Source organism: Diospyros lotus, chromosome 7, assembly GCF_014633365.1.
Source record: "Diospyros lotus cultivar Yz01 chromosome 7, ASM1463336v1, whole genome shotgun sequence".
NCBI classification, from domain to species: domain Eukaryota; kingdom Viridiplantae; phylum Streptophyta; class Magnoliopsida; order Ericales; family Ebenaceae; genus Diospyros; species Diospyros lotus.
This window is the reverse complement of record NC_068344.1, coordinates 33,862,798-33,890,506: the sequence shown is the minus strand read 5'-3', so window position 1 is coordinate 33,890,506 and position 27,709 is coordinate 33,862,798. Positions and strand designations below refer to the sequence as shown.

The 27,709-nt window shown below is 38.7% G+C and overlaps 1 protein-coding gene across 2 annotated transcripts in view; it reads left to right on the top strand.

The window, feature by feature from the left end:
* The window catches only part of LOC127805854 (nuclear pore complex protein NUP205), an 85,188-nt gene that overhangs the window by 6,255 nt on the left and 51,224 nt on the right, over nucleotides 1-27,709 (top strand). The window contains exons 8-19 of one of the 2 annotated variants that reach the window (XM_052342663.1): nucleotides 6,583-6,705; nucleotides 6,790-7,017; nucleotides 8,669-8,758; nucleotides 9,979-10,140; nucleotides 10,693-10,806; nucleotides 10,895-11,101; nucleotides 19,664-19,762; nucleotides 19,934-20,077; nucleotides 23,451-23,581; nucleotides 23,701-23,820; nucleotides 24,019-24,142; nucleotides 25,421-25,618. In XM_052342663.1, the coding sequence (XP_052198623.1) occupies nucleotides 6,583-6,705; nucleotides 6,790-7,017; nucleotides 8,669-8,758; nucleotides 9,979-10,140; nucleotides 10,693-10,806; nucleotides 10,895-11,101; nucleotides 19,664-19,762; nucleotides 19,934-20,077; nucleotides 23,451-23,581; nucleotides 23,701-23,820; nucleotides 24,019-24,142; nucleotides 25,421-25,618 (1,740 nt within the window). Of the gene's footprint in view, nucleotides 1-6,582; nucleotides 6,706-6,789; nucleotides 7,018-8,668; nucleotides 8,759-9,978; nucleotides 10,141-10,689; nucleotides 10,807-10,894; nucleotides 11,102-19,663; nucleotides 19,763-19,933; nucleotides 20,078-23,450; nucleotides 23,582-23,700; nucleotides 23,821-24,018; nucleotides 24,143-25,420; nucleotides 25,619-27,709 lie in introns of both variants that reach the window. The other variant, XM_052342662.1, reaches the window with a different exon arrangement.

Sequence of the window (27,709 nt, the reverse complement as noted above, 5' to 3'; positions counted from 1 at the left end):
AAGCATCTGGACGCATTCAATTGATGTTATTTTTTATATTTGATATTTACCAAATACATGAATTGTCTGGTAGACGAATCCAGATAAGTGGCACCACTTCAACATGACCACCTAGCATGAGAAGGATGAGTCTTTGCAACCATTTTGAAGTAAAAGTGGTGCAAAAGAGTGCAATTGTATAGCTATCAAGGGTTGACTTTGTCATTTTTAAAACATTAAAAGTGCAGGGAACCAATTGAATGGTCTGTTTGTCTACAATTGGTTTAAGCATGTTCATGAGTACATAATTAAAAAGAGAAGGGCAGGGGGAAGGGAAGGTTGTTCCTTAATGATGGATCAGGCTCCTTAGCCGGGTTTTGTCAAATCCCCTGGATTCGACAGGGTTCTCTCCTCTTTGTAGAGAGAATTAGGTGGGAATTGAGATGGAGGGAAGGTGAATTAGAGAATTGAGGGAGAAGAATTGAGAATGAAATGAGAGGGAGAGAGAATCAAAGAGGGAAATTGAATGAGAATCAATACAAATGATATTCGATGCTTCGCAATGTATTTGGGACGAGCTTATATACTCGGTTTGGCGGGAAGTTGGCGCCAAGAACGGTTACCACTTCCTGCATTCAAATTTTACACTTCTCACCAATTACACTTATCCTACCTGCACTTATTACAATAGTTCCCCATATAGGTACACAATAACACCCCCCCCCCCCCCGCCAACAAGCTAATTCTTGTCCTCAAGAATGCTAAGTAAGCTGGCTGCGCTTGGGAACTGTTGGAGGAAATCCGGTAGATATTCCAAAGTGTTGTTGTCAGGGTGCAACAAGGACCACTACACTAGCACATAGGTGAGTGGGGCTCCTTGTTGGAAAATCACCTTCTTGTTCAGGATGGCTACTAGTGTGGCTGCTGGCTTTTCCTCTTTGAGTGGGAATTGAAGGGATTGACTGGTTGCCTGGTTCTTGGTTGCCTTTTTGAAACACGGGGTGAATTTGTGTTCGCTCGGGTAATTGTAGCTTGTAGGCTATTGGTCCTACCTTCACAGTGATGGCATAAGGGCCGTAGAACCTAGGACTTAGTTTAGTGATAGGCTGCCTCGAAAGGGACCTCAGATGGGGGTGACTGAGCTTGAGGTATACCTCTTCTCCTATCTCAAATTTCCTCTGACTTCTCTTTTTATTTGCCAACTATTTCATCTTGTTTTGGGCCTTGGCCAATTTTGTTTTCAAGGTCTATAGAATGTCTTGCCTGTGCTGCAGATAGGCATTCACAGCTGCCACAGAGGTTGGTTCTTTGATAGATGGCAGTAGGCTAGGCTTGTATCCATACAAAGCCTCGAATGGTGTCATCTCAATGGATTGGTGGTGGCTGGAATTATACCATCATTGTACCAGAGACAACTATTTGTGTAACCCCTTAGGCTGCATAAAACAAAAGCACCTCAGATAGGTCTCAAGGCATTGGTTAACCCTTTCCGATTGCCATCAGTCTTCGAATGGTAGGCGGTGGACATGTGGAGCTTGGAGCCTAAGGATTTCAATAGATCTTTCTAGAACAAGCTAGTGAACACTTTGTCCCTGTCTGAAATGATGGATTGGGGCACCCCATGTAATTTCACCATATTGTCCAAGAATACATTGGCCACTTCTTGTGTCGTAAATGGGTGGGACAGATTGAGGAAGTGGTTGTACTTAGTCAATCAATCCACCACTACTAGGACACAATTCTTCCCCTCTGACCGAGGCAATCTCTCTACAAAATCCATAGTTATGCTACCCCAAGCTTGATCTGGGACCCCTAAAGGTTGCAGGAGGCTTGGTCTTGCCACTGACTCGTGCTTGCACCTCTTGCATGTGTCACATTGCAATATAAACTCCATCACCGACTTTTTTAGGGTTGGCCAATAAAATGCCTACTTTACCTTCTGGTAGGTGTTTTGAATACCCCAGTGTCCCCCAAAGGAGAATCATGCATGGTTTGGAGAATTCTTCTCTTCAGTGCCTCACAATCCCCTATCACCAATCGCTCCCGGTATCTCATTAGACCATTGCATATGGTGTACCCTTGTCTGCTATTGCCATCAAGGTTGAGCTGCTCCAGTAGCTCCCTTGCCCAAATCCCTTTGTCATAGCTTCCTGCCACCTCTTGGTACCAAAACTGTGATAGTTGCACAATCTCCCTCTTCATAGCATCTTGATAAGGTATTTGCAACCACATTTTCTTTCCCTTTTCATTCCCATCAACTTAGCCATACCCTTCTTTTGTAAATTAGTATGCAACTTTTGTTGTGAGAGGAACTTGAGACTCTCATGATCTGTCCTGATTATAAATTGTCCCCCCTCCAAATAGTGCCTCCACTTGTCCATTGCCATAAGCACATGCAATGACTCTCTGTCATATGTGTTAAGCCCTTGATGCCTTGGGGCTAAGGCTTGGCTCATGAAAGCCAAGGGTCGGCCATCTTATGATAAAACAACCCCTACTCTTGTTCCACGAGCATCGGTCTCCAAGGTGAATGACTTACCAAAATCAGGGATTCCCAACACGAGCACCTCGCATGTGGCTTGCTTCAATTGCCCAAATGCAACCTCTACCTCTTCACTCCACCTAAAGTTATCCTTCTTTAATAATTATGTCAGTGGCTTTCTTATCATTCCATAATTTTTCACAAAACGCCTATAATAGCCCGTCAGCCCCAAGAACCCCACTTGATATTCCTTGGTCTAGGCCAAGTTACCATAGTTGAATTTTTCTTGGGGTTAGTGCTAACTCAAGAACAAGAAATCACATGCCCCAAGTACTCCACTTGTTTCTGAGCAAAGGCACATTTGGACCTTTTGATGCATAACCGATTGAATCTAAGGACTTGAAATGCAGTCCTAAGGTGTTCTAGGCGCTGAGAAAAAGTAGGGTTGTAGATCAATATATCATCAAAGAACACTAGCACAAATTTTTGAAGGTATAGCTCAAAGATGTGGTTCATTAGGGCTTGAAAGGTTGTTGGTTCATTAGTTAATCCAAAGGACATTACTGTAAACTCATAATACCCATGGTGAGTTCTGAAAGCAGTTTTAGGTATATCAGTTGGGTTCATCCGGATTTGATGATAGCCAGATCTCAGGTTAAGTTTGGAGAATACAGATGCATGGCTTAATTCATTTAATAGGTCTTCAATAATAGGAATAGGGAATTTATCCTTAATGGTGATATGGTTTAGCTGGCGGTAGTCAATACAAAAATGCTAGATTCCATCATTTTTCTTAACTAAAAGGACAGGAGAGGCAAATGGGCCCCCGTTGGGATGGATTATAGAATTGTCCAGCATTTCTTTTACCAATTTCTCGATTTCAGTTTTAAGCTTTGGGGGATACCCATAGGATCTTATGTTAACTGGTGCAACATTGGGTTGCAAGGGAATAGAGTGGTTAAATGGCCTTTTAGGGGGTAGGTCTCTAGGTTCTGCAAATAAATCCCTAAACTCAATAAGTAATGCATCAAGGGAAGTCAACTCATGTACTTGCCATGGGGGTGTGGTTGGGTGGCTGGTGGCCATCGAGCACTATCCTTCCTATTCCCCCTGCTCCTCAGTCTTCTCACTAGCCTCAATCGAGAATAATTGAGCCACTTGAGAGAGCTTGCACTTGAGTAGCTTGTGCAACCTCTTTCCCCTAATCAACTTGCATGTCCCTATTTCCACATTCCCCTGTAGGGTGATTCTCTTGCCTTTCTTCTCCAATGTAACCTCCATCGTCAAAGTTGATAGACCTTACTTCTCTCATCCAATCAACCCCCAAAACTATTTGACATCCTCCCAATTTCAGCAGTCTCAGGTCAGCTTCAAACGTTTCCCCTTGCATTGTCCAACAAAATCCCAAGCAGGCTGATTTACTCAATACCCTACTCCCATTAGCCACTGTTATTGATAGGGGGGTCCTAGACAACTCACAATTCATCTTCCTTGCTATCCATTGGTCAATGAAGTTGTGGGTACTCCCACTGTCATTTAATACCATGAGGGCCCCCTCTTGCACCTTCCCTTCAACCTTGATAATCTTGCTACTAGCCACTCCTTTTATGGCATGAAGGGATATAGTGCCATTGTCTTCTTCTTCCCAATCATCCCCTACCACCATGGCCTCTTCTCCTGCGGCATCCTTTATCTCTCCCCTTTCCAATAGGAGCAATTTCCTCATGCATTGGTGTTCGGAAAAGTACTTATCCCCATGCCTGTAACATAGCCCAGTAGGCCTCTTTTGCTTTGTCACTCTCCCCCTTTGTTGCCCTACATTAGCAAGGGGTGGTAATGCTGGCAGCTTTGGCATTGCCCTAGCTCTATATGTCTCTCTTCCTTGCATCCTCTCCACGGGTGTTGATAGGCCCTGGCCATTTCCGTTGCCCTGATTCCTCTGCTTCTTCATCAGGATTTCCACATTCAACTCCTGAAGCAGAGAACTCTCCATTGCTTCTTGCACTGTCCTTGTCCTTGTCATCTTCACCGCGAATCTAAGTTCCTCACTTAGGTTGTTGATAAAACTTGACACGAAGTAATCTTTGATCATGTACGGATTTCTGCTGAGTATCAAGGATTTCAGCTCCTTGAACCTGAGCTGGTACTCTTGCACCGATCCACTCTGTTTTATTTTGTTGAATTCCTCAAATACATCCATGGTTCTCTTCTACTTGAACCTTTCACATAATCCCTTTACAAACTCATCCCAACTACACTCTTCTCTCACCCTTGACCACCCATGGTATTACACATCCCCCACGCCATTCAAGTCGACCACTGCCTAATTGATCTTCTAATCATTAGCCACCTGATGTATCTGAACAATTTCTCACACTGTCGAATCCACCAGCGTGGCTTTGTCTCATCGAACACTGGCAACTCCAATTTCGAGATAGGGAAATTGTGGTGATTTGAATTCACCTAGATCTCCGGTCTCCTTTCCACTCCATTGTTTCCCATGGCTGCTTGATTGCCCTCCACCTCTGATGAGCCAACCATCCTTTGGCTTGTGTTGACTCCTGGCAATATCGGATCTGATCTTTTTCGCGGGGAAAATTCGGAGACATCCTCACCCGTGCTTGGCTCAAGAACATGAGCATAAATTGCTTCATCTGATCATATTGCTTTATTCCCTTATCTCCTCTTAGATCTTGTTGCTCATATCCCCGCGCAACCAATCTGAATCCTCTAACTTTTTATCAACCACCATTTTGATCGCATCCTCCATGGATCCAACTCGAGTCTGCACATCCATCACTGTGGCCATCACCCGTTGGAGTTGCAATTCCATTTGCTTCATGCGAGTGTTGTCCGCCATTGCTTGAATTCGTCAAAATTCTTGGGCTAGGAACGAAGCTCTGATACCAATTGTCAAATCCCCTTGACTCAGTAGGGAACTCCTCTTTGTAGAGAGAATTAGGCGAGAATTGAGGTGGAGGGAAGGTGAATTGGAGAATTGAGGGAGAGGAATTGAGAATGAAATGAGAGGGAGAGAGAATCAAAGAGAGAAATTGAACTAGAATCAATTCAAATGATATTCGATGCTTCACAATGAATTTGGGATGAGCTTATATACTCGGTCCGATGGGAAGTTGGTGCCAATAGCGGTTACCACTTCCCTCATTCAAATTTTACACTTCTCACCAATTACACTTATCTTACCCACATTTATACTTATTACAATAGTTCCCCATATAGGTACTAGATAGGTTCCATCTTGTATATTACACTAACTTGCACTATTGAAGACCTGTGTCCTCTATAGGTTTTTCTGTAATTTCATTTTCTGTTTCTTCCCCCCCCCCCCCCCCCCCCCTTGAAGTATTATGTTATATACTAAAATGAAATGTCAAACTCTTTTTAAGCTGTCATCTATCCCCACAAAGGAAAATGTTAAATGTCAAAGATATAAAAATATAAAATTTTGATTTGTAGAAAAATTTTATGCTCAAAATACTCATTGAAAATGGATCTTGCTTCAAATTAGGTTTAGAATTACTGAACTGCGCCCCCCCCCCCCCAAAAAAAAAAAAAAAAAAAAAAAAAAAAGAAAACACACACACACACACACAGACCTGGGTAAAAAAAAAAAGGAAAGAAAACTTACTTACACCCGTTTGATGGTTTATTGTGTCACCTGAAGTTTAGCTCTATTGTAATCCACAATATAATATAGTCTATAGGTACAAGATATAATGGGATGCATAAACCATTTGACAATCCTCAATCAGCTCATTGAGACTTTTCCTTGCCACTTGTGGATTCTCTTATGCTATTCCTGTCTAGCTGGATCCATCTTATCAGTTAAACATGGACCTTGTCATAGATTCCTATTATGCTATATAGTGCAACTAATGATACAATAGCATGATTGCCTGAGAAGAATATAAATTGTAAACATTTTCATTGGGTTTGGAAATTTTTGCAATACTTGCCAGATTTTTTGTTTGTTTGTTATTAATGACAGAGCAATTTGTTTCTGACGCATATTCAGGTTCCATCTGTTTTATGGTGTTTTCCTTTATTGTCCCATGATGCCTTATAATTTTTGTTTTGTTTCTGTTTTACTTTTTGCACAGATTGCTTACAGCCTTCTCTTTTCTCTGGTTATCACTTTAATTTCCGATGCTCTGAATGCAACACCAGAGAAAGTGTCTGTCCTATCTCGTGATGCTTCTTTTAGGCATGAATTTCAGGAAACTGTAAGCTAAATGATGGTTGCTTCTTTCTTTTAATTACTGAAAGAAATTTATTTATTTTTTGGAATTCATGATTATGTTGTTTAGGTGATAACTTCTGCAAATGATCCAATTGTTGATGGCTTTGTTGATTGTGTAAGACTTGCTTGGGCTGTCCATTTGATGTTAGTACAAGATGGGATTGATGCAGGGGAGACTTTGTCAAGTTCTTCATCTAGTGACCTGCGTAATATTTTCACATGCTTGGAAATTATATTCTCAAAGAATGTTTTCCAGTTTTTTCTGGATAAGATTGTTCTAACTGCGGCCTACCAGGTTTGATTTTGATTAAATTCTCTGCTCAAGGATACATGTGTTAGTTTCTTCTTCATTTCTCCCTTTCCCTTTGTGCAGTGGCAGTTACTACCAAGTAGTTGATAAAAGTCAGCTTGCTCAATTTCCTGCTTGAATGACTTCAATCAGGGAAACCCAGAAGTGGCATTCATTTATTCTAATTCTTGCTTCTTGGAAACTTCAATATTTGTTGGGTGGTGGTTGGTGGGGGTGACTCTTATTTGCAGCTGTGTTTCTAGTACCTACCTGTCTCATTTATTTATTCACCATTGTTGTTGCTGTAGCAAATTGGTCTGAGAAGTTACACAATTTCTTTTTGGCGTAGGATTGGTGATGAGTTCGAGTGTAATTTGATGGGTTAGGGATAAGGGGGTGAATGGGAATGTGGAGGTTGAGAACCGTTAATAAAACAATTTGGGAAGTGGTTATGGGTGTTTGTGAGAGAGGAATCAGTGGTTGAAAAAGGTCCTTATTGACAAGCGTGTTTTATTGAGGGTATAGGTCTATAGGTGCTAGATATTTTAGTTACAACATCATGGGTCTCTAGAAGGTATTATGAATATTTGGAGTTCTTTTATGAATTTTAGTTGTATTCAGGTTGGGAACTATCCATTTTGTGTTTTTGACAAATAACAATATATATAAAATGCCAAAAACACTTGAAGTGGAGCAAACCCAGCAGGAAAGAAGATAGGGAACCAAAAGGTTCACAAGGAAAGAGGATATGAACCAAAAGTCAAAAATATATGAATCTTTTAAACAAAAACTGGAATTCTATATCCTTCAAAATTTTCTTATTTCTTTCATGCCATATATACCCAATGACAATAACAGGAAGCTATCCCCAAATTGTACATTAGTCGACATGTGGACAGTTCTGTCTCCAAGCATGCAGGAAATCCAAATTGAGCCTGATATCACCCATTGTACACCCAAAAAAACCATGTGTAGAAAACTTCATTAATCCAACTGACATAGAAGGTCCTTAGTTTGCCTTTTTTTTTCAATGATATTTTCTGTTTATGGTTGGTGGGAAAAGTATTTTCTTGTAATATGATCTGTTTCAATACCAAATATGTCTGTGAATGTGAAACATATATTTTCTTATAATGTGGTTTGTTTCGTTACCAAATATGTCCATGAACGTGAAAATTATGTATTTTATAATTACATAATAAAATTTCTGTTTATAAGGGTTAAATAATCTCTTTTCTCCTCTTGGTATATTGTCCATGGAGTTACTTGTGGGATATTCATTTCTGATCTTTGAAGGTTCTAACATCATTCTTTCTCCCCCCTTCTTTTCCATAGGTATTTACTGTTAGTAACTAGATGTTTTCTGTATGGGAACAAATGTAGCAATTGAATGCTTTAATCCTCTATAATCGGTTCTGTCTACATTTTCATTCATTTTTCTGTTGACTGATCAGCAACTTCACTGCTGCTCCTGTCAAGCTACTATGTAGAGTTGACGGTTTGGAAGATCTGCTATTGATTGAATGGATAACAATTACTAGGATAATTTAGTTTTAATCTTCAGTTAGATAATTCTTTTGTATATATGGGAATGTTCTTTTGGTTCTCATATGTTCTGTTATTTTAACTTTGGTTTGTCTTCTTTTTCTTCTGACAGAGCGATGATGAGGATATGATTTACATGTACAATGCATATCTACACAAGCTCATTACATGTTTTCTCTCTCATCCGCTTGCTAGAGACAAGGTCAATTTAAATTCTTTCATTTCTTGAGCTCTTAAAATTACGACGAGTGTGTAAGTAATTGACTGCCATAGAAGGTCAAGAAAACCCAGTATAGGAGGATGCTCTCTTAACAAATTATCCGGTCTACCACACTTGATCTTGACATAATTGAGTATTTATGTGTATTTATTCCTTTTTGTCAAGGCTTTGCATGATTCTAGTAACAAATTTGTCTTTCTGTTCTTTTGGGATTTAAGTAACATTTATATCTCCTCCTACACCCATTGCTGCTTCTGTCTAGGGATGGCAATTTTTACCCAATCCAACAGGTATATGACAAATAGGGTCTGTTTGGGTGTGGGGATGGCCTTCTTGACACATTATTCGACTGGATGGGTTTGGAGTGAAAAAAAGAAAAACCCATGCGGGTACAGAGGACAATGCCTCTAACCTGTATGCGACCCATATAAATATAAATATAAATATAAATATAAATATAAATATAAATATAAATATAAATATTAATAAATATCTATTTTATTTTTTATATGTGTTCTTATTATTACATCTATGTAAGATAAAAATTACCAATAATACATACAATCTGATATGTTTTGATATTATACAAATGTGATTAACTTAATGACCGTAGGTAACTTAATAATTATCTTTTTTCTGTTTTGAGCATTATTATAAGAATTTGGTATTATATATATATAATTTCCTTGTTATATATTAAATTTTGATTGATAAATTTGCGATAAAATTATTTCATAAACATATTTTTAATATATTTAAAACCAAAATATTGAGTTGATCTCCAATCTTGGAAATTTCTATGATTTTGAGGGGTCTAGATACAATTCATAGGAATAGAAAATAAGTAATCAGTCCCTATCTGTGCCCATGCACAAGATGTTGTTTCCTTTTACATAATTTGGTGTATTGGAGGAACAAGATATCCTTGTGAAGGAATTACATGCTTATGCTTATAAGTTGTGAATGATGTATAGAGGACTAGAATATTTTATTTGTATTATTGTCTGAGCTGCTGTTGTTTGGTATGATCTTTTTGATAAAATGGTTGGCTAAACCCCATGTTTAAGCCTTTTGTATGCCTTAACTAATTGAAGCTTATTTTTGTTTCTTGTTTTATTTTTTATCTTTTGTTTGTTTGTTTTTGAAATTTATGTCTGTATGCATGCCTTTCATTTCATGGTTGCTTTAACACCTTGTGACAGGTTAAAGAAACAAAAGAAAAGGCCATGACTGCACTTAGCCCATACCGTCTGGCTGGATCACATAATTATATAAATGAGTCTGGCATGGATTCTGAACAAGTCACTAAGGAAGCTCCTCAAACTTTTGTTTCTCTTTTAGAGTTTGTGAGTGAAATTTATCAGGTTAGTAGGTTACTCTTAACTCTGTCATATTCATGTTTCATGAACTTGGCAATTTCACGCTATTTTTGAGTTTCCTTGATATGACCTGACTCTGGTAACTGCCACCTTGTTTTTATATTTGTAGTGTTGTGATATGCTTCAATGCAATAATATCTTTGTTTTGTTTGGTAATATTTAAATTTATTGCTGGATGGTATCGTGCATATTGATTTAGTGTTATTTTCTATGCATTTTTTGGTGTTTTTTTTAATTCTTATTTTCCTTGATGGACTTTGGTAATGGAAGTTTGTAACTGTTGTTCTCTTTTCACCTATTTTGCATGTCTCTGTCGCCATGCACTTCTCTATGTGTTCTTTGTACACTTTAAAATTTTTTGGATTTAGCTTTGTATTTTGATTCCACTTAAATTTTGGAATTCTATGTTTAAATGTGGCTTGTTTATTTATTTTTGGGATATGAACTTTCATTCCCTCATCATGTTCTCTGCATATTTTATGTTTTCTTTTGTTTCATATCTTTCAAGAGTTGTCGTTTGTTATGCTTCCTTAGAAGGAACCGGAGCTGTTGTCTGGCAATGATGTTTTGTGGACATTTGTAAACTTTGCTGGCGAGGACCACACTAACTTTCAAACACTAGTGGCCTTTTTGAAATTGTTGAGTACCCTGGTATGTGAAGCATCTGGCAGTTACCTTCTTGGCATTGAAACCTGGTTTCATCAATAAATACCCTGGTGTTTTGATCATCTCTTTTCAGGCTTCTAGTCAAGAGGGGGCTTCAAAGGTTTTTGAGTTACTCAAGGGTAAAACGTTTCGCTCTATTGGGTGGAGTACTCTGTTTGATTGTTTATCAATCTATGAAGAGAAGTTCAAGCAATCCCTCCAGAGTGCTGGGGCAATCTTACCAGAATTCCAGGAAGGGGATGCCAAAGCACTTGTTGCATATTTGAATGTCCTGCAGAAGGTGTTATCTTGTGTTATTTTCTTAGTCCCTTTTCTCTTAACGTAATGTTTTTGAAATATGGTAATTCAAGTCTGAAGTAGATGCATTTGAGTGTTATCTATCTATTCTGCTTTCTAGATCAATTTTGCTCTACCAGTTTGATGCTATTTTTTGTTAAAATGTGTTTGTGCTTTAACAAAGTCTTTTCACCTCCTGAATTCTAGCCGTTGAAATGGTAGAAACTACTGTTTTTGCCAATTTAGTTTAGTCTTTTGCAAGCTGCAGTTACACAACAGAACTCAAAATAGGATTCTAGTTATTTCTAGTTTCAGATGTTTAAGATTATCATTTCTTCCTATTTATTGATAGAGTAATTGTAATGATAGGTCTGTTTGGTTTTTGATTTTCTATAATTTGTGTTTTTGGAATCCCTGCAGGAAGAAAATGTTGGCTTGTGGTTGAAATAAAACCATGGCCTTCAATTTAATGGAATGTGATGCCTGAATATTTTTTCCTGATCGAGTTTAGTTTATTCATTTTTGTTTTTCTAATCACTAAAGTTTGAATCCACACATGATCCCCCCCCCCCCCCCCCCCCCCCAAAAAAAAAAAAAAAGAAAAGAAAAAAAAAAGAAGAATTGACAGCTGTTTGGGTGTTCATGTGTAGAAAAATTCTTAAACAAATGATAATGTATTACCTGTTCCAGTAGTGCAAGGGAGTGTCACACCCTCAAGTTGAGGGTTGGGCAGTCTCGGAATTTAGGTAGAATTCAAGAAGAAAGAATAGAAGTTGAGGAAGGAATAGATAGAATGGGAGAGAGAAGAACAGGAGGGAAAGAAATTAGAGGGAGATATTTGAGAGAGAAAAGAGAGTGAGGGGAATTCTATTATTGCCAAAAACTGATCCCGATTCTCTACAACAGCCTTCTTAAAGGCTACTCCTTTCAGTTTGATAGTTAACAGTCAGCTGAAGTAGTTGTAACTATTTCCAACCATTCAACCAGTGTCTACAACCGCCTAACACCACTTAACTTCCTGTTTGTTACAATCAGTTACAAGATTTCTTCCAAAATGTCTAGTTTATCCTTGGGTTGTAGCAATTCCCCACCCGATGAAAAAATTCTTGTCCTCAAGAATTTAAAGTAGGTTGGTCGCCTGTGGGAACTGCTTCAACAATTCTAGCAAGTATTCGCAAATAGTATGATCAGGGTGTAGGTGTGTCCACCACCAATACTTGGGTGATGGGTGCTGTGCCCTGGTAAATTATCCTCCTGCCCATAATGGCTTGGGGCTCGATCACTCCTTCAGGATCTTCTTCCATAGAGGGCAGATCTAGACTAGTAGAAGCATTAGGTCCCATTGATTTTTTGAGCAATGAGACATGGAGAAGATCAATACTTGGGAAATTGTGGATTTGCCAAAAGGAAAGAAATCGGTGGGCTGCAACGGTCAAATATAAAGCATATGGGTCACTTGAAATGTACAAAGCTCGATTGGTAGCTAAGGGATACACCCAAACATATGGAATTGACTACCAGAAAACTTTTGCTTCGGTAGTCAAAATGAACACGGTAAGAATTCTTTTATTCCTATCAACTAATTTTGACTGGCCTTTATAGTAATTCGATGTGAAGAATGCTTTCTTACACGGAGACTTTTAGGAAGAGATCTACATGGATATACCTCAAGGATTCAGTGAAAACAAACTTGGAACTAAAGTCTGCAAACTCAAGAGGACATTATATGGCCTGAACAATCACCTAGAGCTTGGTTCAGGAGATTTTCCAAGGTGATGCAAACCATGGGATATAAACCAAGCCAAGGGGACCACACCTTGTTCATAAAACACTCAGGTTCAGGTTTTGGTTCAATTATAGCCCTTATTGTCTATGTGGATGATATTATAGTAACATGGAATGATGAGAAAGAGAGACAAAACTTGAGGTGATGTTTGGCTATGGGATTTGAAATCAAGGAACTAGGGAATTTAAAATATTTCGTAGGTATTGAAGTGTCATGATCCAGGCATGGGAGATTTATATCTTAACACAAATATGCTCTTGACATTTTGAGGGATATAGGGAAAATGGCTTGCAAACCAGCCAGCATCCCGATTGATCCTAGTCACAAACTGGGTGAAGCAGAGGGAGACAAGGATACCGACAAAGAAGCCTATCAAAGACTAGTTGGCTAGTTGATTTATCTATCTCATACAAGGCCGAACATAGCCTATGCAGTGAGCATAGTAACTCAGTTTATGCACAAACCCAAGGAGCTTCACCTGCAAGCAGTCTATAGAATTATGCACTACCTCAAAGGTACCCTAGGAAAGGGAATTTTGTTCAAAAAGGGGGCTAAACTTATCCTAGATGCCTATACCGATGCAGATTATGCAAGCTCAATGGTTGATAGGAGGTCTACCACAAGATATTGCACTTTTTTGGGAGGAAATCTAGTTACTTGCAGGAGTAAAAACCAGACTGTTGTGGTTAGGTCAAGTGCAGAATAAGAATTTCGGGCAATAGCACAGGGTATTATATGTGAGTTGCTATGGTTGAAAATTATTGTTGAAGACTTGAGATTCAAGTGGGGCCGCCCTATGAGACTCTATTGTGATAATAAGTTTGCTATCAACATTGCACACAATGCTGTACAATATGATCGAACAAAACATATTGAGGTTGACCGACATTTTATTAAAGAGAAACTGGACAACCGACTTATTTGTATTCCCTATATACCATGTGAATTCCATCTAGCTGAAGTTCTAACCAACGGACTCCCTAGTTTTGTTTTCCACAAGATTGTAGTCAAGTTGGGAATGGACAATGTCTATTCATCAGTTTGAGAGGAGTGTTGTGAATCAAGGCAGAAAAATCAAGAAGATTTGTCATAAATCTGATAGGCACTTGACTTATCAAAGACAAGGGGCAAGGGTGTAAATTGGATGGCTGGCATAACAGCCAGCCATGTGCGTAGGGGTAGTGAAGGGAAATCGCTGGGTTGTGTAACAACCCAGCAAGCGCGTAATAGATTTCTGTTGAGGAGGAGGGAGGGAAGAAAATATAGAGGGGGAAGAAGTTGGGAGAGGGGGAGTTTTGTTCTTGTATTGAGTCTTAGGGAGAGTTAAGGGCCTCTCGAACGCTCTGGGTTGCTTTTGTTCTTGGCTGGAAAGTCTGATAGCTATTGATATTTGATTGTTGTTTGGATTTCTATCGGGGATCCTATCAATTTGGTATTAGAGCATTTCGATCCTAATGGTGAACTTGACTGATCTAGTCGGTGATTTGGAGATGAGGGTGGAAGGCATTCAACTGGGAGATGATGCCATGAGGAGTGTGTTTCAAATGATGGAGAGATACCTAGCGAACTTGCTAGAGCAGTTCGCGAGGATGCGAACGAGATGGGAAGAATAGGAGCGAGCGAGTAAGAGTAAGAGGAAGAACGAGGAGAGACGGGAGGAGCAAGAGAGAGAGAGGAAGGGGAAGTGAGATGAGGAAGACCCACCTGCGGGTTCACCCTTAACAAGGGAGGAAACGTCGGTAGCTAGAGCCATAGTTATTAAAGGCGCGCCTAGGCGCGCGCCTAGGCGCAAGGCGCCTTAAGGCGCCAGTTTGGCGCCTCGCCTGGGCTGAGGCGAGGCGGTTTCTGCAAGGCGCGCGCCTTGCAGGGTGAGGCGCTGAGGCGCTGAGGCGCGCCTCATGAAAATTGCGCCTGCATCCTACCTGCATCACTTTTTTCTTTCCTCTCCAGCATCCCCTCTTCTCAGTTTCAGCATGTATACATCACTACTTATTTACATTTCTTTAGTTTAAGTAAATGTCCACATTTTCTTTTATTTATATTTTACCTTCCATTTACTTTAATACATAAATGTAAATAAGAAAGTACCCCCCATTTGGATTCAATAAAAATATCTAAAAAATCAAAATCCATAACAATAAGAAAATAGAATTTTGATTTTAGTACAAATTCAGGATTTAGCGATTTTACCACCCCCAAAATACATACCTACTATTTCTTGAAAAATTCATTAAAAATCATTTTAACAACAATGAATATTAACTATCAAAATACCGGGAGTTAGTTTTTCAAAATGAAAACATTTTCTTATATGTCTCCTTATAATGCCCTAATCTTCCAGACTTAGAAAAAATGCGCTAATCTTCCAGACCTAGAAAAATAGCATTTTTCAAAATGAAAGCATTTTCTTGATTGTGGACTTGTAGTGTTTATTGATTGTGGAGAATACTAAAGCTATTCCAAAATGTCCTCCATCAATAAAACAAGAGATTGGAGAGTACATGCAAAAGAAGAAAAATAACAGGGAATCAGGGATGAGCAAAATATGGCACCGTAAGATGATGATTTTCAATTTGGTGAAGGGTATGATGATGATGATGATTAAAACCTCTTTATTGATTGTGGACTTGTAGTGTTTATATGTTTGTTTAGAACTTTGCACGATGGTTGGTACTTGTTTGAGTTTGAGACTTTAAGTTTGAACTTTGATGATGTTTCTAGTTTAGAAATTGTATGATGAATGAATTAACTTTGATGTTGTTAGTTTAGAATTTGAAGATAATGAAACATTAATGATATGCATGTGTTATTATTGATAATTTGATAGTTTTTTATGATTTTACAAGATTTTTAGTTTTTTTTCTAAAAGGTGCGCCTCGCTTCGCAAAGGCGCGCCTCGCCTCGTGCGCCTCGCTCCTCAGGCTCCAGGACCCTTTGCGCCTCGCTGCGCCTCGCGCCTTTCAGAACTATGGCTAGAGCGAGAAATGGCGAAGGGGGCGACTGGGTCGATGGTGTCGGAAGGCAGGAGTACCTTGGGAGACGCCTGGAAATACCCATCTTCGAGGGAGATGATCCAGATGGTTGGGTCTTTAGGACTGAGCGCTCCTTCATTGTGAACCAGTTGTCCAATGCGGAGAAGCTGGAGACATCGGCCTTATGTGTTTAAGGAGCGGCTCTATCGTGGTTCCAGTGGGAGCAGCGAAGGTGACGGGTGAGGAGTTGGGCGGAGCTTAAGGCGACGGGTGAAGAGTTGGGAGTTGTGGTGAATGGGCTGGCTGTCGAGGAGAAGATGGGCACAACAACACTGTGTTTGGAGGGTGCTGCTCTTTCATGGGTCCAGTGCAAGCAACGGAGATGAAGAGTGAGAAGTTGGGAAGAGTTGAAGGGTTGCTGAGGAATCGCTTGGGGTCCATGCTGGAAGGCGCGGGGGACGAGGTGCATATTGAAGGGGGATTGGCGGTTGAGCAGATGATGGTGTCGCAAGGCAGAGTGGCTGCCGATGACGATGGTGTTGGGGAGTTCCACGGCGAGGCAGAAGGGCAGCTGACGATCGATCCATTTAAAAGGCCGCGGACGGCCGAATCGGTGACAACCAAGGAGAGCATCTCGCCGAGGAAGGGGGCGCTATCAACGATCCATGTTGTCTGGGAAGATGGTGCGACTCTTAGCTAGGTTTCTCAGAAATTTTACATGGGGTTGGTTGATAATGGAGGGCCCCCCATGTATTCTCACCATCATGAGGGGGTGGGTGCCTCGTCCAAGCAGGTCATGATGGTGGAAGGGCAGCCTGTTTCTAGAAGTCAAGGGCTCAATTTGCATTTTGTTGTGGAGCCCAATGAATGTGCATCACTATCAAGCATTCCTCATTGTATATGGTACTGTCCGTATTGCTAGAATATGTTCCAAAGAGATAAGTTTGTGGAGCGTAATGCTAATGCTGTAGCAGCTGGAAGGGTTTCAGGAATTGATCCTATTGAAGAAATAACCAAACGTTGTATTAGAATTGTCAAAAATCCTAAAGATGTTGAGGTCATTGCATGTGTTTTGTGCAGAGGTTCTAATTTTAGCAAATCTGGATTTGCCCCACAGACTATTATAGTTTGTGATCAGTGTGAGAAAGAATATCATGTCGGTTGCTTGAAGGAACATAAGATGGCCGATCTAAAGAAATTGCCAAAGGGAAATTGGTTTTGTTGCATGGGTTGTCAGATGACCTATTCTGCTTTACAAAATTTACTAACTTGTGGAGAAGAGAAGATCCAAGATTCTCTGTTGGATGTCATAAAGAAGAAGCATGAGGACAAAGTTCCACATATGGTTTCTGACTTTGATGTGAGATGGAGGGTACTCAATGGCAAAATTGCTTCTCGGGAAACTAGAATGTTACTCTTAAAAGCAGTTGCCATCTTCCATGAATGCTTTGACCCTATTGTCGATTCAGGAACTGGAAGTGACTTAATTCTAGCTATGGTTTATAAAAGGAGCTCAAGGGGCCAAGACTTTGGAGGAATGTATTGTGCAGTATTAATGGTGCACTCATCCATTGTATCAGCCGGAATCTTCAGGCTTTTTGGACAAGAAATTGCAAAGCTTCCTTTGGTTGCAACATGTAATGATAACCAAGGCAAGGGCTACTTCCAGATATTGTTTTCCTGTATCGAGAAATTGCTTGCAAGCTTCAATGTGAAGAACTTGGTGCCCAATGGTATTGACCCAAAGATCTTGAATAATTATGGAAATTTGGGTGAACTTCATGATGAGGTTGAGAATTGGCAAGCCTTGAAACAGCTGACAAAGTCAAGGTGCTGGGAGTTCGACCAGGGTCCGGAAAGAACTTACGGGGGTTCGAAGTGCTCTTACAATGGAAGAGGGCTACCTCCATTGGAAGCTACTTGGGAACCTTACCATTTGATCCCGCAGCAGTTTCCATTTTTCCACCTTGAGGACAAGGTGAAAGTTGGGGGGGGGGGGGGGCACTTGACTTATCAAAGACAAGGGGCAAGGGTGTAAATTGGATGGCTGGCATAACAGCCAGCCATGTGTGTAGGGGTAGTGAAGTGAAATTGCTGGGTTGTTACACAACCCAGCAAGCGCGTAACAGATTTCTGTTGAGGAGGAGGGAGGGAAGAATATATAGAGGGGGAAGAAGTTGGGAGAGGGGTAGTTTTGTTCTTGTATTGAGTCTTAGGGAGAGTTAAGGGCCTCTCAAACGCCCTGGGTTGCTTTTGTTCTTGGCTGGAAAGTCTGATAGCTATTGATATTTGATTGTTGTTTGGATTTCTATCGGGGATCCTATCAAAATCAAGGCAGGATACATCAAGAAGATTGATAATAATATTCTGTAAAGTTAAGGCTGTAAATTAGGTCTATATTTTTGTAAATAGAAGAATACTCAATTCTGAAAGATATCTCAATTAGGAGAAATCCACTTCCATATTTAGGAAGCTAATTTGTATATATGGCTATCAGGTAAATGAATGAACTGTGCAGTTTTTCCCACTGTTAGTCTTCTTTTCCCAACCTGCCCTTTCACTTTAATGATTTTTCCAGTTCAGCCTCCCTTTAACGCATGGAAGAAATCTCTCTTCATCCCCTTGTCCATCCTCCATGGTATCCTTGGGTACCTCCTCTGCCATTCCTCCTCTTTATTCTCTTCATTAGACCCCTCCATATTCAACAATTGCCTCTTGCATTGATGCCCGAGATTGTACTTCTCACCACATTTAAAACACAATCTCAATTGCCTCCGCTGTTCCATGGTCTGATTCTTGTTCGCCCCTTGGTTAGATGGAATCTTGGCTCCCCCTAGCTCGGGCCCGATACTACAACCTTGAAGTTATCTCTTACTTGTTGATTTTGGGTCAGATTAGGCCTCATCCAGATCTTATTTTTCTTGAATATCGCCTCCAAGGTTAGTTCTTACAACCTTGCCTTCTCCACTACTTGTTTCACTGATGGTTGGCATCATCATCTTAACCATAGGCCTTAGTTCATCCTTCAATCCACTAATGAATCTGGACACAAAGTATGGTTCAGTTAGGCTCGGTTGAGAGGTCCACAACAATGCTCTCAGTTCCTCAAACTTCATTTGGTATTCTATCACTGAACTCTCTTGCCTTATGAGGAAGGAACAGATAGAACAAGAGGGAGAAGAACAAGAGGGAGAGAAATTAGAGGGAGAGATTCGAGAGAGAAAAGAGAGTGAGGGGAATTCTATTATTGCCAAAAACTGATCCCAATTCTCTACAACAGCCTTCTTAAAGGCTACTTCTTTCAGTTTGATAGTTAACAGTCAGCTGAAGGAGTTGTAACCGTTTCCAACCATTCAACCACTGTCTACAACCGCCTAACACCTCTTAACTTCCCGTTTGTTACAATCAGTTACAAGATTTCCCCCAAAATGTCTAGTCTACCCCTGGGTCGTAACAGGGAGTTTAGGCAAATGTTTGGTGACATTGAATTTAACTAGGGCTTTTCATGTAAATAACATTGAAACTTAGGTCAATATGTGATCAACATCTCATAATGTCCTGATTTGATGGGTGGGACCAGGACTAATCTTGGTTTTGGACACCCTCATCTATATCTCATTGGGTTGTGATTTCTTGGGACTAGCAGAAATGGTGGTTCTGGATATCATTTCTCTTCACTGCACCAGAATTTGGTGCCAACTGTATTGCAATCACATTATGCAAATGACTTGCTCTTAGTGGATTTGACATCTCCTAAATTTAATTGCCATAGAGTAATTTCTTCTGATTGCGGTGTGCCTTGTTATAGGTTGTTGAAAATGGGAACCCCATTGAAAGGAACTGGTTTCCTGATATTGAGCCTTTATTCAAGCTCCTCAGTTATGAAAATGTGCCTCCTTATCTGAAGGTATTCCCCCCCCTCCCCGACCCCCCCCCCCCCCCACAAAAAAAAAAACCCCAGAAAACACACACACACACCACCATCCCCTGCCCTTTAACTCTCCTGTCTTGCAAAAGGTTAAGCTGCCTGAGATTTCTTCTGCTAATAGTTTTCTTGTCAATTGCATTTGTTTTTCAGGGTGCTTTGCGTAATGCTATAGCTAGTTTTATCCAAGTTTCTCCAACCTTAAAAGATACTATTTGGAGTTACCTTGAACAATATGATCTTCCAGTGGTTGTTGGGCCTCATATTGGGAGCAGCACACAACCAATAACAGCACAGGTAGGTTACAAAGTTTAGAATATTTGGTGTTAACATACAAATTGGTGATCATTTCTGTTTCATTAATTTCTTTTGAAGTCTTGGTTTTGTTACATCTAGAACTTATTCTTTGAATTTCGTTGGTAGACTCCACCAAGTGAAATTAAAGGCTTGTGATTTTTTTGTTGTTGTTGGAAATTGAGGAAAACAAAAGTAGAAGCGAAGATGAACAGATAAAATTCTCTTGGGTCCAATAGGTGGCTCATTGTTCTTTTTTGGTTCTTTTGTTTTGGGATTTTTAATGGGCTTATAGGTGGCCAGGTGTTGACATCATCATCAACTACACCTTATCCTAACCAAGTTAGGGTTGGTGGCACAACAATCATAATATCAATTGACTTCTACAAGTTACATTGGCAATACATATCCATGCAAAAGAACTATTGTGGTCACACTGTATGCCCTACATGATGCAATTGTCTTGCAATGGAATGATGAGATAAATTTCCAACACCATCTTCAAATAGAAAAGCTTTATGAGATGGCGTTGAATCAAGATAATATTATAAAAATGTTTTTTTCTCAATTTCATGAGATGGTGCAGCTGCACTCTAAAATTGTTTTGGAAGGGGAGAGGAAGGCTAATGAAGTTTTGCAAGAGGTATATGGAAAATGAGGTGAAATCTTTGACTTGGATAATTCGAAGTGATTTGGTGGTATGATAACTTGTTAACATATTTGTGTTTTGGATATTATGGCAGCTGTTTATTCATAGATTGCACACATGTTTGGTAATGTTGTCCTTGTAGTTTTTCCGTCTGGATTGTATATATAATTGGAACTGATGTAGCCCTAACGAAACATTATCGTAATGTGTGTGCTACAACGACTATTTTGTTTCACCTTGTATGTACTCATTGATGTGGTGAGCAGCTTTTTCTCTTTTTATTCTTGGTATGCACACTGCATTTTTATAATCTTAGTTAGCAGAAATCAACTTAAGAATGCATACAAGATGCATAGTATTGAGGTTGACTAGGCTGCAATAGTGTATGCTTTGTGATGGCTAGAGATACTATTAAATTTTTGTAATATGAGTTTTATCAAAGCATTTTTTTTTTCCCGTGTGTTAAATGCTGATTTCAGGGGCACAGTAAGAGGACTGATTTTTTAGTATATGTGTGTTTTTTTAATTTAGATTGCTACCATTTGGAGCCAGAATAGCTATAATATTTACTAAGTGTAAAGTTGCTTCTACTTCTTTTTCCTTCTTTCCTGGAAAATAGTTAAAGGAGCAAACAAGGTATTGTTGCTTAAAAACTGATGATTAACTTGTTCAAATTGCATAATTTTCTCTTTGTTGGAAAAAGTTTTTGGCATGTGGCCTGTCAGCCTTCAATTTTTGTCAACACAATGTTGGCCCCTATAAGGCGGTTTTTGAGTATAATATTTTCTTATCAATTTTTTCTTTTTCCTAGCATGTAGAGGGTTCTATCATCCAAGCGAAGATGTGTAACACTCTGAGTCTGCGTTGTGAATTTTCAACTAATGAACTCAAGTTCTATTAGTGAAGAAATCAAGTTAGAAACATATCAGCAATAGGGAGATGTAGGCCTGCAGAGGTGATTTTGTCAGTCATTGGTACTGCTGAGTTTGGGGTTCAAGTAGTCAGTATTCTTTGGGGTTAATGCTTGTAAATACACATTCCCAGTCCTAAGAATTCATTGGCTACTCAGAATGATGAATCTGGGGATAGACTCAAGCAAATAAATTGTCATTTATGGTCCATTAAGGCATAAGATTATAAATAACACCCCCTTCACTTCTCTTTCATCCCTCATGTTTACACGAGACACACTCAAAAGTATGAACATTTCAGCAAACACTATTCGGTGTTAGTTTTTGAACTCAATGCTGTGATGCATTCGGGGTTGTATTTGCTAAAAGTTTGATGGCACCATGTAGATTGATATAAGCTGGCAATGGACCTGTTAGAAATTTGTATGCATTTTTTTTTTATCACAAATGCAAATTGTATACAAATTGGATTCTTTCCTTCTTTCTTTTTATTTTGTTTTTATTAATCTGTTTTGAGAACAGGTTTTAGAACCCTTTATTTAGGTCAGCTGTGGCATCCTTAAATTCTTGTCCCTGGAAGACAAAAGATAAGAATAAAAATAGAAATGTTGCAAACTTCTAAGCTTGGGATGAATTATTTGTTAGAGCCATTAATTTATGAAATCTTGACCTTAGAAATGAGGATGGAAATGCTTGTTGAACTAGCAAACATCATATTTAACTCTAGACGATGACTTGAAAGATGTTACTAAAAACTTAAATTCAGAAATGTGCAAACTGAATTTGAAATAGAAATAGAGAGGTGTGGTTGAAGAATAAAAGTCTTTTCAAAATTGGAGATACCCTCACAGGTGCCAATCATCTTTCTCTTGTGATGAATCTCAAATTTAGTGACAGAAAGAAGGGAATTGAAAGGTTTAATTGAGACCTGTGGTTTGTTGTAAACTTACACTAGATTAAAGTGACGCTATGAATAAGTTCCATTATTGAGAAATTGATACTGTAAACCACAAGTTCTGGTCCAAATTTCATTGTTCTATTTCCATAAAATCCTGTTTCTGGTTCTAAGGTTTTCAGCATAGTAAACAGCTAGCTCTTTCTGGCAGCATTAATTTGTGTGTGACTTTATTTTTTATAAGTTACATGAATGTGATAGCTGACCCTGCATCCTTGGATAAAGGCTTGGTATGTTGTTTTTGTTGTAATTGGATTTGACTTTTTTCAGTTAGGATACAATGTGTAACTGGCAGAATGGAACTACAAACTTGAACATTTGTGAGGTCATCTTGAAATTGATTTGCTGCATACAATTATGATTAGTATGTCGGTAGATGGTTATTTAGCATATGGCAATCACAAGCCTTAATCCACTAGGTGATTATTTTGCATGATGCAGCTAAATTCAGTTAAACTGGGTGGAATCTTCTTCAGGCATATTTTTGAGCTGAATTGAATATCTTCCAAGTAATTGGAAAAATGTTGAGCTCGGGTACAAATGTTTAGGCGTATCAGATATATTTTCTTGGAAATTTTCAAATAACTTCTCTTCATTTTGTAGTGCAATGCGTGGCTTGCCAATATTTCATCTTTTCTCTCTATGTTGCTCTTTCATAAAATTTCTTCTCTCTCGCTCTCTCTGGTGGGGGGGTGGGGGGGGGGTGTTTAAAGTAAATATATGTTCAGGGAGAATTTATTTCCTTATCTGTAGCACAAAGTGTAATGTGCTACAAGTGTAACTTGGTTGATGCTATAGGGTCAAAATGTTACCTTTCAAGTGAATGTGTTGTGAAATTTTGTATTTTAATGAGTATTGCAGGTTTATGATATGAGATTTGAGTTAAATGAAATAGAGGCAAGAAGAGAACGATATCCTTCTACAATATCTTTCATCAATCTGTTAAATGCTCTCATTGCTGAAGAAAGGGATGTTAGCGATAAAGGGCATAGGTATTTGCCTTTAATTTTGCTGTACATTTTATTGCATATGGATGTTTCTTTCTTTCTTTCTTTCTTTATATTTTGTCTTTCCCAAGCTTTCTCTCTAAATTGAACAAGACGTATTGCAGATTCATTGGCATCTTTAGGTTCGTATATGATCATGTGTTTGGACCCTTTCCACAGAGAGCCTATGCAGACCCTACTGAGAAATGGCAGTTGGTCGTTTCCTGTCTCCAGCATTTCCGGATGTGAGTACTGGAGAGCTGGCTGCTCTACAAAATTTTCTGTTACTAACCTGAATAGTGTATATTGACTCTTTTTATTGCACTAGCTAAGTTTTGTATGGATTATATAGATTTAGATTATTATTTTGGTCAAAGTCCATGTCATAAAGGGCTTCAATTATTAGGTTATAGAAAGTAGTCTAACTGGGTTTTATGGTGCAGGATATTGAGCATGTATGACATTGATGATGAGGATGTTGACAACATTGTTGATCAGTCACAACTTGCACCAGTGGCGCAGTCTCCATCGCTTCAAAGGCAGCTCCCTGTCACAGAGTTACTGAAAGTATGCGTTTGCTTTTGCTTTGCTTATTCTTTCTTCATTTTTATTCTATTCTCTATTTTCTTTTTGTAGTTTTTTGTTTTCTTATATATTTTTATTCATTTGTTATCTGAGGCATGTTCAAGGCTATGACAAGAATATGAATTTAGCCTTGAATATGCTTCAACATGAAAAGCAGTTAGCCTCATGCACTTGGGAATACCCTTTTTCTTCTGTTCCAAAGAAGAGCCTGAATGGTCCTGATGTTAGTGATTATACGATTTTTTGGGAACATTTTGGATCCTGTGTGTAAAATGAGTATACTAATTAATTATATTACACTAATTTATAGTTGCATCACCACTTGAATACCAAGAAATTAACACAAGTTGACTAATCAAACAACATTTTTGTGTTTTGTTTTTTCAAAATTTTAAAAATTGACTGTAAAAAGGTCAAATGATAAATTCAGTTTTTATGTTCGTAATTGGAAATGAAACTGAATGAAAAGCTAAAAATGGAAATTGAAAACAAACACATAAAAATATCAAGAAATTCAAATAGGCCCTAAATGAAAAAAAAGTACACAAAAATGAAACTAACACTGAAAGCAGAAACAGAAAACTAGAAGTCCGTGAAACACCCCCTTAGTTGATGAAGTTGCGGGTTCAGATTGTATATTGAAATGGGTCTGATGTGTCACCATTTTCTTGTTGTTTGTGTATTATTCTTCTGAAGAATTTAGAGTTCAAGTTGATGAAAGCTACCATAGCAAACACTGGGGTTAATTAATGGCTTTCTTGGTTTTAATTTTTTATTGAGATTTTAACTCCTTGCCACCTTATTTGTCCTTTCTTTTTCTTTTTTTGTGGCTAAATCTTCTTATTTGTTTTTTAATATTTGTAAAAGGTTCCTAAAGTACAGGTATGTACAGAAAAATCATAAATCGAAACTGCCATAACTGAAAAAGATGAACTGTATATGATTTATCAGTCTTTTATGATTTTTGATTTTTGAAAATTGATTTTTTTTTTTTCTTGGCTTCTAATGTTGATCGACCCACTCCTGTGTGTTTTGTATCTTTTTGGTGTTCATCTTGTTGATTTCGTATAGATGTGTGTTCGGCCAATCTTATTGCCTTTTCTCGGGCTATCTCAGCAAATGTGAAACAAATTCATTTTAAGTTGTGCTTCCAAAAATTCCATTTGGGTATTTTGCCCTTTGTTCCAGTCTCATTGCCTCATTTTCAAGTTGATGTCTGTGATTTTCTAATTATTGTAATTTTTCATACTATCTTTGCAGGATTTTATGAGTGGCAAAACTGTTTTCCAAAATATCATGGGTATTCTTTTGCCTGGAGTTAATTCCATCATTAGTGAACGCACTAATCAAACTTATGGGCAACTTGTGGAAAGGGCTGTACTGCTTTCTTTGGAAATCATAATCTTGGTTTTTGAGAAAGACTTGTCCGTTTCTGATTTCTGGCGCCCTCTATACCAGGTATTTCTCCTTGAGGATAACAATTTTCTGTGACTTATCTATATTGTTGATTGCTATCCCATTTTCCGAAATGTTTTTTCTTGGAGTTTGAAGTTAATGCTCTGTGGCAATACTTTTGTTTAGGTGAGGAAGCACAGAAACAACGACGCTGATTGTTGCATGGTTCTTTTAAATCATTTTGTGGAACTGTGGTTAATATTTTGCTGTGATTGCCTGATAGGTACATAGAGTTTACTTATAGCCATAATTGAACATCATAAAAGGAAATTATCATCTGGGTAGAGCAAGAATATTGCTGGGGCTTTTTACTAGGGTACGTAATGAGGGTTGCTGTCAGTTCCCACCCAGGTCAGTCAACGTAGGGGCTTTGTGCCACTTGACCTGATTAGATTGTTTGCTGATTGAATTTTGACTGTTAGAAAAAAATACCAGTTTGACTAGAAGGTTTCAATTTTAGTTGTGGAAACGACTCCTTTGTAAAGCAATGTAAGGCTGTGTAAAATATAACTCTCCCATTCCTCTCAAAGTGTGGATGTTCTTTTCTATATATATATATATAATATGGTTTTAAGCAATAATAACATTTCCATTACATACATGGTTTTAGTTAAAATGTATTTTTTTGAGTAATTTGTTTATATAGAATAGGTATTCAGAGGGGGGTTGTGATAATAAATTTTCTAGAAGTTATTTTTTGATTTATTATTCTTTTATGGTCGATTAATTTGGTTTAGATGACTTGTTTTTGGCACAATCTCTATTTTGAGTCTATTTAGAAGTTTATTTTTGTTCGATATTTTTTACTTTTGTATCAGTTTTTTTATTTCTTATTTTATAAATTAAGAGCATTGTTTTTTTTTTTTTTTTTGAATAATTTCCTTGTAAATTTAGTGTTATTATATTGAGTAATCATTGCAAAGGCGTTTGGGTAGTGTTGTGCTTTCTACCAACAAGGGGCACATTGTCACTAGTTTTAAAGAGCAAGGACGGCCAGTGTAATGTCTGAAACAGGAGTGTCATTTGTCATGTACCAGCTATGTAGGGGGTACCTTATTTAGAGAAGACTATAGATGATGAGTAGTTGTTACAGCATTGAGGGGTTGTACCTTGTTAGTTACTGCTGTAAGAGCTTGTACCTAGTGAAATAGCTTAATTGCTTGTAATTCCCAGAACGTGGAGGCGGTTAGCCACACATGGGTGGCTGGATCAACTTATATATATACAAGCTGTCCACACCTGAGGAAAATATCTAATACCAGAATTCTGATATTCTTCTGAATTTCTCTCGCTTTTCTCTTCTCCCTCCGTTCTATGTTCTTTAATTCCTTCTAAACTTTTTTAATTCTTCCTCATTCTCACCTAATTGGTGAGAGAATTGGTAAGATCCTTTGGGAGCTGACATTCTAGTATCAGAGCAATGCTCTTGGGCAGTGTTCTTTCTCGTGAAGTTTGCCACCGTGGCCGATGGAACAAGGATGAAGTAGATGGAGTCACAATTACAGTAAGTCACAACAGTGATGGCTGATATGCAAGCACAGTTGGGAAACTCTGGAGTCATCGGTTGAAACAGTGTTGGAGACTAGGATTGATAGGGTGATGGAGAGATGGCAAGAGGAGAATCGAGAACAAAGCAATATGTTACGTGAATGATGCACGATTAGATGAGGGAACATATGCATCAATTTTTGAGGATGTTCTCCAACCAACAACCAGTAAGGCTTTCTGCTGAATTTCCTCCAAGGAAGTGGTCGGAACCAAGTGGGAATGGGACACGGACCAGTAGGGTCATTGGAGTTTGGGATAGAACCAGAGATTATGGGGGATAACACTTTAGAGAGGAGACAAGAGACTCAGGCTAATCGTAATCAACTGAGTTTCCTTGCACCGAAGTTGGAGATACCTCTGTTTGATGGGGAGAACCCAAGGTGGTGGGTGAGGCATTGTAAACGGATGTTCACTATGTACAATGTGCTCGATCAACATAAGATTATATTGGCTTCTGCCTACCTCAATGACATGGGAGACGCTTGGTTCCAAGGCTGGATTTGGGTGAAAGAGGGTTGTCTATGGAATGATTTTGTAGATGACTTG